The sequence below is a fragment of the Rhea americana genome, unplaced genomic scaffold (assembly GCF_003343005.1).
Source record: "Rhea americana isolate MKP2758 unplaced genomic scaffold, rheAme1 scaffold_22, whole genome shotgun sequence".
Lineage (NCBI taxonomy): Eukaryota > Metazoa > Chordata > Aves > Rheiformes > Rheidae > Rhea > Rhea americana.
In genome coordinates this window covers 6,326,460-6,339,232 of record NW_028186329.1, presented here as the reverse complement: position 1 = coordinate 6,339,232, position 12,773 = coordinate 6,326,460, and the positions used below count along the sequence as shown (strand labels likewise).

The 12,773-nt window shown below is 35.4% G+C and overlaps 1 protein-coding gene across 4 annotated transcripts in view; it reads left to right on the top strand.

Moving 5' to 3' along the window:
* The first annotated feature begins 46 nt into the window (after positions 1–46).
* The window catches only part of CEP120 (centrosomal protein 120), a 37,884-nt gene continuing 25,157 nt past the window's right edge, over positions 47–12,773 (top strand). For 2 of the 4 annotated variants that reach the window (XR_014895901.1, XM_085305423.1), the window contains exons 1-10: positions 106–235; positions 1,351–1,507; positions 2,494–2,608; positions 3,761–3,902; positions 5,233–5,381; positions 7,095–7,292; positions 9,039–9,266; positions 9,537–9,744; positions 10,774–10,881; positions 12,155–12,332. Coding sequence is in view for 3 of the 4 variants with exons in the window: in XM_085305423.1 (XP_085161549.1) it covers positions 184–235; positions 1,351–1,507; positions 2,494–2,608; positions 3,761–3,902; positions 5,233–5,381; positions 7,095–7,292; positions 9,039–9,266; positions 9,537–9,744; positions 10,774–10,881; positions 12,155–12,332 (1,535 nt within the window). In the remaining variant the exon portion in view is untranslated. Of the gene's footprint in view, positions 236–1,350; positions 1,508–2,493; positions 2,609–3,760; positions 3,903–5,232; positions 5,382–7,094; positions 7,293–9,038; positions 9,267–9,536; positions 9,745–10,773; positions 10,882–12,154; positions 12,333–12,773 lie in introns of all 4 variants that reach the window. The other 2 variants (XM_085305424.1, XM_085305422.1) reach the window with 2 other exon arrangements.

Sequence of the window (12,773 nt, the reverse complement as noted above, 5' to 3'; positions counted from 1 at the left end):
CAGGGCCGGAAGCGACGCGCGGGGGCGCCGCCGTTGCTAGGCGGAAGTGCGGCGGGAGGCGGCGGTTGGCGTTTAAAGGCTCCGCGGCGCCGAAGGGCCGCGAGTGGCGCCGTCGCCTCCCCCCCCACGCACACACGCACACACCTTGCGGCYCGGAGCAGCGGCAGCGGGCGGAGCGGGGAGATGGTGTCCAGAGCCGCCGACCGGCTGCTGATTGTGGTCTCCGTCCTGGAAGGTAGGTGGCGGGCGGGGGGTGCCGCGTTTCAGCACCGCGGGACGAGCCGGTGGTGCTGAAGTGCCGGCGCCGGGTCGGGTGTGGGGCGTTTCGCGGCGCCCCCGGCTCGCAGGCCGCTAGGTCGGCTCGGTCCCCGGTGTGTGTGGCGGCACCGGGGTGATTCCCGGTTGCGTGGATCAGCTCTGCCCAGCTTGTTTTGGGGAACAGTTTGCCCAAAATATTGTTTAAAAGAATGGTGAAAACATCCTTGCTTTCCTGAAAAATTCTAACTGTTCTTAAGTTACTCTTTCCTAATACCTAAGCCTCCTTTGCTGTCATTTAAATCTCTTATCGCAGCCTTTCCCAGAGGACATGGAGAATAGCTTGTGACCGTTCCCACTGAATGAAGCCTTTATGCAGGCCGAAGTYGTGCATCCCATTAGTCATCTCTTCTCCAGGCCAAAGAAACCAACATCATTAGCTCTTCCTTATGGGCTAGACTCTCACCATCTCTCTGGAGTCTTTCCAGTTATTTACAACTTCCTTGAAGTGCTACCCCAAACTGGATGATGCTTTACAAYGTTGAGTAGAGCATCACCTGTCTGTCCCCAGTATTTTTTGCATTATTCCAATGTTATTTATTAGGAATCCACCATTACCCCTCTTAGTATTGACTTGATTACTGAGCTAATCATTTGTTATCTTGTATGTGTGCAGATTATGCTTGCTGAGGTGTAGTGAGTGTGTGCAAATGTATCTTTGCTGAATCCTTTCTCTTTGAAGTGTGTGCTATTACTGTTCTGACCTTAACAACAGTTCTGTTGTTAAGATTAATTTAAAGTCAGATCTTGTCCTCTAAAATGCGTGTAGCTCCTTCCACCATCATCATGTATGTTCCCTTTGTTTTGGCACTTAAATTATTGAAGAAAATATGAAATTATATTGAACCCAGGACATATGCTTCCAGTCAAGTAGTAAATAATTGCTAATAACAAGAAGTAGTTAGGAAAAAACACATTGCCTTTTTTTTTTTTTTTTTTTTTTTTTATTAAGTAATTTTTTTTTTTTTTTTTTTTTTTTTTCTTTTTTTTTTCTTCACAGTGAAGTTGTGGTAATTATACTGTGTATTTTTGCAGGGCGCTATTTTCCAAAACGACCAAAGCGTATGCTAATAGTTGAAGCGAAGTTTGACGGTGAACAGCTGGCTACTGATCCTGTAGAGCATACTGATCAGCCTGAATTTGCCACTGAATTAGCTTGGGAACTTGATAGGAAAGCACTTCATCAGCACAGGTAACATTAAAAATTAAGTGTGAAATAAAGTTAATTTGATTTGGAAATAAATTTTCTTGTCTCTACAGCTAGTTAGATATGATTTCTGTCTTTTAACTGTACACTGACATACCATATTGTTGCCACAACAAACAAAAGTGGTATGTGGCAAAGCAAGTGATGTTTAAACAATTTGAAGACTATTTACCTCATTTATAAAAAAATCTGAAAGCAAATTAGTTACACTGAAGTCAAACACTGAATTCAAGCTTTCTTGTCTATACTGTGTCATGAAACAGAATAGAATTAAGTTAACTTCAAACCTGAAAAGCCTACTTAAAATATTTTTAAGGACATCAAGTAGAAGAGCTGAAAAACTGAGTTTAGTTTCCATATCTGTTATTTGGTCCTCACTAAAAATATGGATGTGGTWTTATGGTTCTGTCCTGTGTATGCTCAATATGGCAGAAGTACAAAACTAGGAAGCTACATTCTCAGCAATGGCAAGTGTATGAATAATTGTGCAGAACTGCTGTTGCTCGAACCACTGGAAAATATCTTTGTCAAGAAATTGAAAAGGGCAACTTCATAACCTCATGAGAAAGCATAAGGTACACTTTGACATTTTTCTAAAGACTTTGTCTATGTTTCTAGGTATGTTTACATAAATCTTTCACATAAGTCATACTTTTTAAATGCCCTCACACATGAAATTCCAATTTTATGTGAATTGCTCTAACTATTTCGTATCCATTAGAATGGATTTATTTGTTGCTACTTTTTTTTCTTACAAAACTTACTGATTTGTTAATTGTGTCTCACTTAATGCTGTATTTTTAGGAGTTTGATGTAAAGTTAGTTGCGGGCTTATTAGAACTAGTTATGTAACAAATTTTTAAAAAATTGTATTGTCAATATGCTTGAAACTTGTGAATTACTTTTGTGAGCTAAATGCAGTTGCAGAGATTATGTTTATATTTTTGATTTCAACTGAGTTATTCTTACAGGCTGCAGCGCACACCTATCAAACTCCAGTGTTTTGCGTTGGATCCTGTAACTTCAACTAAAGAGAACATAGGCTATATTGTACTTGATTTAAGAGCTGTCCAGGAAAAGAAACAGGTATACTATTGGCTCTCAATATATTAGTAATTGATGTTTTGACAACAGTTCTCTTACAGGTACAACAGAACTTGATATAAGGAATGGACGYAATTTTTGGGTCTTTGAAGAAATCTAACTTTTATTTGATCACGTATTTCAGTCTCTTCTTTTTTTAAAAAGAAAGATCTTAATTTTCTATAAAAGAACATATATGTCCATATATATGACAAATGAAAATGCTTTTGTATTCATCTTATTTAAATGATGAAATATTTTAAGCTGCTTCCTACAGAATGAAAAAACTAAGTATGGAGATTTTTTAAAAATTCTTACACTTTTGAATTTGAAAAATGAAATATTTGTGAGAAACATTTTACTTGCCATGATTTAATCACCTGGAAAATTTATCAGGGTAACTGATGAGTGTCCATTGTCAAATAAAGACTTTAGGCTTTTTCAAAAAAAAAAAAAAGAGGAAGTCTTTAATAATGGGCCTCTTCAGAAGATTTCTTAGGTGATCATAAGTTATACTTCAGCCAAACACAATTTTCAAACACAAACTAGATGACTGAATGTGACTTCAATGGGCTACATGTTCTAGCCTCTTAATAGAGTGTGGAATCAATGTAATATACATAGGCTTTTGATGAATTAGACTTATGTTCCACTTGGTCAAAACATACCTGGRTTTTCTAGTACCCTGGTTTCTTATTTTGGCATTGTAAACCTTAAGGATTTGTGATCCTTGTTGTTTCCTATGCAGTCTTTCAGCTGAGAACTTCTCTCTCAGAGAAGTTCTCTCTCAGAGAAGAGAGAAGATTCTCTCTTTTAATTACGAATTTATAGAATGTTTTGCTTGCTGATTTGTTTCATGTGCAAGCCAGTGGAAAAGAATATTTTCAGCTCTTCTGCGAATCATTCTATAGATCTTTGTTAATATACTAATAGCTTAGTCAAAATGAACCATTTTTTGAAATGCCTATTGAGGTACTTTCCTATGTGATATGGTAGAAAGGCAAGAGCAAATTTATTCTTTAATGTATCATTAATTTATTTTAATATTCATTATTATTAATATAACATTATCTTAATATATCATTATGTTATGATTTTTCTTGTTTTTTAAATGTGTTTGGTTTTTATTTCTGTTTTTTGTTTTTAATTATGTAGACACCAAAATGGTATCCTTTACTTAGTAACAAGTACACTAAATTTAAATCTGAGATACAAGTAGGTGTTGTGTTGGAAACTGATACAAAAGCAGTGGTGGATGGTTTTAAAGCAAAGGAGGCACCTCCTAGAGAAGGGAAAGGTAAGTAGCAGAATAAAAATATCATTGTCTTTTAATTATAAAAGGTGTTTCTTATGCAGGAAGAATATAGCACCTTTTGCAAATGTTGTATTGGTTTGAGCTCAAAGAGCATTTTAYTGTTATAGCACTTCTTATACAAATAATTTACAGCCAACTAATGTACCTTGTCATGATGGGTATAAACTCTTATAAATATGCTTCACTTTGACAACTGTGTGACTTTCAGCTGGACAAAGATGCAAACTAGCCAATCTTTAAGACTGAGGGAGCTGGAGATGCATAGCTACTTCTAGTGGCATTTTAGTCACATTTCAGGGCTCAGGAAAGTTCTGTAACTAAAGAAATAAGAAAGGAAGAACTTCATAGGATGTTTTTCCAGTGATGTGATTCTAGAGTAGTGCAGTTGGAAGGTTATGAAGTATTGGAATATTATAAAGCAGGCCAACAAATAAATGATCTTTTTCCTCATCTAATGTAAACTGTTCAATACTTGAATCATATTACGCTGATAATATTTTTTTGAGGTTAGGTCCCCTTTAGATTAACTGCTGGGATTCATTCCACTTCTGAATTCCATTCTACGCTTCTCTCAAAAGTAATTAGTGAAACGTATCAAATCGTAAGTGTTGAGTGCTAGGCAGTACAAACTGGTTTGCATATTGCATATTATTGCRTATTCCCTTGAAGAGGCTTTGTATTTATCCTCTGATGAAGAAATACAGATGAGCAAATCTAGATGAGCAAATGTAAAGTCTTTGATACAGTGAACTYGCCATGAGTCAACCGGTCTACAGGATCTATCTAGTGACATATTTTTACCTCATGCTAGAGCTGGATCTATTAGAGGTTGTAGGCAGCACTTGAAATACCTTAGGTTTTTGCAAGCTAACTTCTTTGAGATGGATAGTGACCATGGAGCAGCTGACATCATGCTCGCTCATAGTCAGAGAAACTAGCATACTAGAATCCAGTGTAATGAAATTAAGTTCCAGATTTTAATAATCATTGTAATACTAAATTAAAATACACACTAGCATTCTAGCATTCTGTCTAGCATTATCTTCAAAACAGATCTGTTCTCATTGAATTGAAATTAATTTACAAACTTCTTTTTAGCTATTATTAGAGGCTTAGACTTTTATGCTGAAATGTGATAGAACTAAACATTCAACTTTGTATTGTACTTGTAAAAAGAAGATTAAAAATAAAGGTAACTTTTTTTTTTATATGATTACAAAGAAACATGAGTACATCATGCTAAGCTTCTCTGTCTTTATTTTTATTTTCCTTTCCTCCCCCCCCCAACCTCTTTTTCCTTCTCCTTTCTTAGTATCCACCCTTCTTTCTGGACTGGACCCTAAAAGTATTGTAGCRGTCCTGAATGAAGAGGAAGGCTATCATCAAATTGGACCAGCAGAGTATTGTAGAGACTACTTTGTTCTGTCTGTAACTATTGCATTTGCCACACAACTAGAACAGGTTTGTTTCATTGCTACATTTAGTTTCTAAGAAGTACTATGCTACGTTTCTATTCTGACATGTTTCTACTTTAGAATTTTTGTTATCTTTTAAGTCTCCTGCAGTAAATAGTCTTGTCTGCTTATTGAATTAATATAGATTAATTTTAATTTTTAAATTAAAAAAAAAAAAATTTTAAGTGCCTACATTTCAAATTACAAGTGAAAGATTATTATTCTTTTGGGACATCAAATTGTAATGCTTTTATAAATTATGCATTACTCTAAAAGGTGCCTGTACAGACAATATAAAATTCATCTTATAAACTAGTCTTCAAAATGTAAAAATAATGACAGGATTAGTAAGTCTGTAGAGGACTCAACTTCACCACCTCAGCTGTTTTCCAGKGAGAAAGAGGAAGACTTCAAAGCATCAAATTTTACTCTGGAGCACTTTGCCTAAAGTTAGAATTAAAACTGGTATTGAAATTAAGATTTGACTGCATTCTTCTGTATATAACATACTAGTACTACCATATGTATGTGATGACCAAAGGCCTAAAATTGGGTAAACCAATAMAAAACCTTGCCACTAGATCTTCTGGAAAATTCTCCAGCAGAAATAGATTTTTTTTCCTAGAAGTACACTATCTCAGGTATGTTTTAAGCTTAGCCATCTTTCAGATAAAGGTTAGAATATAGCAATGAAATATAATCACCCTGTTTCTTCAAGTGTAGTTACAGGTATGCTAAGCTTAAGTGCTACAGTTGTCCAGCTGTTAAAGCTTGAATTGAAGTACACGGTTGATTAAAACTTAGTATTCAATGGAGTGTGGTGCACATATGCCAAACCTTGACTAAAATTAAACRCGTTTCAGAGCTGTAAGCTCTGGTAATGGTAGGCTTCATATCCTACCTAAGGGAAAGACTTACCAGCATGGATGAAGTCCCATGCTAATGTGACTRTTTCAGCTTTGAGACCTCAGCTGCTGCAACTCTGCTGTGCTGCACTGATACAGTTGGGTTTCTCTGCACTATCTGATTTCAAACTATGGGCAGGCCCAAGTTACTATGAAAGTATGACRTGATGTCAAGTCAGATTTTATTTGATCTGAAACTCATAGCATATGATGCTCTCTCTTCAGAGGAAGTGCTTAGATTTTCTATGTCAGAATTACAGGTCTTTATGAAATAAACTTAACTGTGATCACTCTGGGGCAGCTTGTGCCATTTTTAGCATTGAACCTAGAGTTGCAATAGCTAAGGGATGGAATAGTTCTGATTCTGTTTGTTCTGATAACTTAGGTGACTAAATAAAATATTATATGATTATATTATTATATGATTATATTGATGTCTAAACTGCWTTGTTTATTTAAACTACAAATATTTTGTAAAGGCACTGCTTATTTCTGAGTATTCGTACAGTGCCTGACTTCACTAAATATTTGACATTATTACAGCCCTTGATGCCGATACATCTTGCAGCTAATTTTAAATGACCCATTTTGAAAGTTAGTAGTTTGTTTGCGAAGTAAGATTTTTATTCAGCTTGAGTAATAATATAAAAGCATTTCTATTAATTTTTTATTAATGTACTGCRGGCTGTGATTGAGATCAGCTGCTCTGAAGCTTGCCATCAATTTAAGCTCTTTAATTTCCAAGCTAATGCTTAAGGGTTACTGTAACTATATATTAACGAAAAAGAGACATTCTTCTTTTGCCCTTCTTTTAGTTAGTTCCTAGTACTATGAAGCTTCCGGAACRACAACCTGAATTTTTCTTCTACTACTCATTACTTGGAAATGATGTCACCAATGAACCTTTCACTGATTTAATTAATCCAAACTTTGAGCCAGAAAGAGCTTCAGTTCGAATACGTAGCACAACTGATGTCCTCCAAGTTTATCTCTGTGCACAGTCAAAACTGCAGGTAAGCTGKTTCTTTTCAAACATGATTATGTAAATGAAATAAGTTTCCCCCCTCATACTGAAACTGGAAGGAATTTCCATTTCCAAAGGTAGACAATATTACAGTATTTTTGGCCCAAATATAAAATTATTTTTCCTGTGCAAACCAAAACTGATTATGAGGGAAACCCTATTAGCAAGTTTCTCAGCTCAGAGCGAGTAGTCTCTTTAATATGGCAGCTATAGCAAGCTGGTAAAGTTGCACTTCAYGACAAAAGGTATTGCTGAAACCTCCAGTGGGCTAATTTAGCATCTTTGACAGCTCTGAGCGCTGGGACCTCCTCTGAACTCAGACCATCTGCAAGCCACAGTCCTGCTCTGTGCTGTCTGTGATAACCTTACCCACAGCAGCTGCTCAGGCCACTGGAGTCTCTTGCTGAGATTCCAAATTCACTGCCATCAGCACTGTTTGTGAATAAAAGGAGAGTTCTGGATTTGTTTTTTGTTTGTTTRTTTTTAATTTCTTAGCTGCCAAATATTAATTTTTAAATTAAACTCTAGCCATATATATTTGATATGGGATATTGCTTATCTYTATCTTGGGTAGTATTTAAAATCTCTGTGGTAATCTGCTTCTGGCTCATATTTAACTCATTACAAAATGAGACAATTTTACTAAGAACAGCATAGAGTTTTTAGTTGATAAATAAGGCACATATATAGTTATAGAATGTAAGTCTTGCATCTGGACTCTTTTAAAAACTGTTCTTTTTTGCCTTCTCCGTACTAGATTATAGGCTTTAAACTTACATGGACCGTTTTAACTTTGTTATTGTTTGCTAGTTTAGAAAAAGGCTTTGTTTAACTTTGTTTCATAATTTTATGTCACAATGTTAAATATTTTTCTTTAAGTCTGTTGCCTTGATACAAAWTATTATGTACTTACATATTTCATCTGTGTTATTTTTCATCATTTTCATTTTGAAGAGTTCAGAACRGTATTTGTCATGAGGTCAGATCCACATGTTTGTTTACAGTTTTGTTTCTCTGACCTCTGACTAGGCTTCATGAAGTTAATGAGGTATATGTAGCTAGATAGATTGGTAGCGGGACCATTGTAGCAGTCAAGTCTTCATCTTCTAAAAAAGTCTATTAAATATAAAGATTAGGAATAAATTGATCTCATCTGCTAAAATGGTGCAGAACTGACCTTTTTTATCTGAGGAAATATCAAATTGGCATGTACATTTCAAGGAGAAATATATATAATATATATACTAAGCTGTGAATGGAGGAAACAGTTGGAATTAAGAACAAAGCTGATTTCCTGAAACCCTTGCTATTAAAGTGAAGTCTAAATATATGCACACAGGCTGAACTTTCAAATAACTCAAATTTTTTTCTTTCTTCCGTATCTTGCCATGGTGTATATTATATGCTTATACCATATACAATTCATACTGTCCTTTAAAAGCACTTAAAAWTTTGAATTTGTCATCCAGAAAAAAACATTGACAGGTAGCATGCAGTGATCTGCTACTATGCTAGCCCTAGGGAAATCCCCACCTGCTCAATATTGAAATTTCATAGCTCTCTCTTTTTTTTTTTTTTAACTACTCCAACCCTTGTTCTCAGCATACAGGGATTAGGGTAAGGATGCAGGTTTTAATAATTATTTTTATGCTACGTCTAGCAGTGGTCCAGTTTCAGACATTTCAAGTGGAAATACACACACCAGTTATTTTCTAGCACTTTTATATATATACAGATCCATCTTTGCTGTGGGGACCAGTCTCTTGGAAGCACTGAAATASCACTGTCTGGACTGTTGAAGAAAGGAAATGTGGAGATTGATCAGCGCCCTGTGGCAATAGAAGGAGCATTCATCCTTGTTCCGCCAAATAGAGCTAAACAAAAACTGCCGCAGTTGCCTTTGGACATGKCTCCTACTGTTGGAGTGTCTATAGTTCTGCAAAAGGAAAGCTTATGTGCCCAGGTATGGCTCACATTTATTTTTGGTTTAGATACTGTTGCACAGTTTCATTTAAAAATACATAAATATATTTCTAAATCATATTTGTCACTTAAATATGTAAAGAAAACTCTGAAGGAATGAGTTGCATTATATGAATCATCCTTTCGCTTCCTTATTTTTATCTGTGCCAGAAAAATAATCTCAAAAAGAATCTCAAACCATAAAAATTTTGTAGACAAAGTTTTTCAATACAAGAGATGATCAATAAGAAAACCGTATTATTTCATTCAGCCTTTCGTCCCCTTAAATGCTCCAACTGAACCTGAACACCAACAGAACAAAGTTCTTTCACCTACTAGAAGAAAAACAGAGGGCTTGGAGCAGAGATACCAGAATGTCCCCTCTCATACTGACCAGTCTTCTCCTACAGAAGATGAAGCAACAGAAAGTGAAATGGAAAGTCTTAAGTCTGACAAAGGCATAAAACTAAATAAAACCGGTATGTGGCATATACTTTTCCCCCTAGTTACAAAAGTTCAATCTTGAATCACAGATGTGTGTTTTAGGCAAGTAAGAACTATKTATGTGGAAAAATTAACAGTGGGAGAGCAAGTAATGTATTTTGAATGTGGTAGTTATTTAAAACAATTGGAAGAGCCAGACTGCATAGATAACAAAGTGACATGGATGGTCAGCAGCTTGAAATATAATACCARAAGTGTTTTGAATTTTCTGAATTTGAGAATGGGGAGGTTCAGTACAAAATCATGAAGAAAATGATTTGTCTGAAGAAAAGATGAAATGATCCAGCATTCAKATTTATTAAGTAGGAAGGTAGAGGAAATGCAGGATTTTTAAGTGCAAGATGAAAATTTTTAAGGGCCTTTCTCTAGGAGGTGGCATAATCAATTAYGAATACAAAAACATTTGTACTGTGTAAATTCCTGGACAAAGACAAGCAGGTGGGGGTTTTCTGTTCTTTGTTTTAACATTAATCCCGTTGTAGGACACAGGGWGTTGATAACCCACAGAGCTATTCTAAGGCTTTTGCTTGTTTGATGTTAACTGAAGGGCCAGGTCGGGGGGGAAGATGAGGAGTAACGAAGATGAAAGGGAAGAAATACTATAATCAAAGAGTAAAACTCTGAGGAGAGAATGTATTTCTTAGCTTTATCTTCAGTAAGGTTTAGCAAAGAAAGTTGAATGGTTATTTTCTAATTTTACTTCTATTACTGTTTTTTTGAGATTGGTCCTATATAGGACCAGTTCTGTAAAGAAAAATCCGTATCTTAAGACTTGCTCCCACAGATTGTCTCCTAATTCAGACAAATTTCATTTAATCAGAATAGCCCTTATGTAAGCAAGGATTAAGCCCTTTATATGAAACATATCAAGAACATATAAAGAAAAAATGTTAYGATCGCAGCAATAAATTTGAATCTCTTGCTTTTTGATTTTTGTTTTGTTTTAGTAGCTCTCTATGCCTTAGCAAGATGAAAAACATTATCATTTCACAATTATCTTTCAGGGCTGGTGGCTGAGCCTTGCAAAGAAGTTAACAAACAGTACTCTGAAGAGCTACCAGTTTKCAAATCCCAAAGCAGAGCAAAGTCACCTTTACTGTCAGAGCTGCAAAGTAATGCAAAATATTTTTTTCAAAATTAGTATGTTGAATGGAATTTGAATAGATTCAGATAGCTTAGATTCATTTTTAACTGTAGACTGCTTGCGGTTTTGTATTCATATGTCTTAAATTTCTATCCAGCCATTGAATTACACAAAGCAATTCAGTGACATTAATTTTTACCTGAAATGGCTGAAAATTATTTAAATTCATTCCTATGTTATGCTGACTAGATGATACTGAAGTAATTTTTCATTTTTAAATATTTTTACTGTTAGTTTATGGAGTGTTTTTTTTTTTTTTCACCATCAGAAAAACTGAATTGCCAATACTAGCAACAGTGTATTTTTTTTTAATGATAATAGCTGAAACACATGAGATGACTATGAAGAAAGACCATTAGAACAGCTAGCAGTTATAAAAGACAATGGAGTGTTTCTCTGACAGGTTTTTTTGCCTCTGTGCTTTACAGTCTTAAACAGTTTTGGAGGCTGCCTTTCAGAGACCTTGTCTGTAAAACTTAGTTTGACTTGTTGTTCTTTGAAGGCACAATTGGAGGTTGAGGCACCAGCATAAGGGCTTTAGAAGGTTGGATGACTTCTCTGACTAACTTGATGCAAATGAACAGGCTGCTTACTCTCACTGTAGCTTCTGTTTCCTGCTTATAAAATGGCTATAGCAATAAGTGTTTTTGATGAACAGATGTGCTATTTACAGATCTAGCTATAGAGTTTCAGTTTTTCTTTCAATAGTTAACCTTCAGCTTTGGAACAGAAATCGCAGCGTCCTCACTTGAGGTAGTGTAATTGACTTGGTGCTCTGTCTKTCCAGGCTCAAGTAAAAGAGGTTAATTCAAAGCAAACTAAGTTAGTACAAATTATTTTCTGGAAGCCAGCTTCTTCTGTGTGCACTCAAGTCGTCTAGGAACAGTTAAACAAACTGTTGAAATGGAAGACTAAAATCCTGCAGCATTCCTTTGCAGAACTGAATATTTTAGATGTTTATATAATTTTTTTCCAACAATAGATATTTACATAGCTTTAAAAATAAAAGATAATGAGAAAAATAGTCTTCTGTAAAGTTTTTTTTTGTTGTTGTTTAAAGCAGCAATATACAGGTGGAATGAATAGCTTTCATATTTAGTATTAACTTWTATTAGAAGGAATAGAAGTCTTTAGGTAACCATCTTGTATATACTTGYATTTAAAATGTGAGGCACATCTGTAATATATTATTAAAAAAAATCGTAAAAACACATGCACAAATCTCTTTATTGTGTTTTTAGCTGACAATGCTCCAGCAGCTGTATCTCAGTCCAACCCTGTGGGTGCATCAAGTTCTTCTGAGCCTGCTTCAGCACAGAAAATTGTCATTCCAGCAGCCTCTCACCATTTTTGCTTTTCAATAGATTTACGAAGTATACATGGTCTGGAAGCTGGGTTTCCAGTAAATTGCATTTTAAGGTATGATTTATTTTGGTTGATCTTATTCTTGGCAGTAATAGCATTCTTTAATACAAAACCCACCTAATTTGAACTTGACATTCACAGCAACATGCTGCCTGATGCTTTTTATCTTCACATAGCTGCTTTTCAGTAGCCAAACATTTTGAAGTGTTCAACTAGTTCATCACTCAAGAATTGTAGCATTAAAGGTAATGCATAACACTTTGCCTGCATTGGAATTTTTATTCTCTCTCACTTGAGTATCAGAGCCCAGGCAATACAGAGCACTATTCAGCCATTAGAGGAAAAGGAATATTACTCGTTACCTCGCTTTCTGGCTACCTTTCAGGCTAATTGAAGGAGTGATTTCTGTAGCTTCTGTGTCTCCACAGAGCTGGTTGTTGTGTTTTAGTAAGCTACAGATAAACTTGTTTCTTTGTGTGAGATACTGAATCTAAA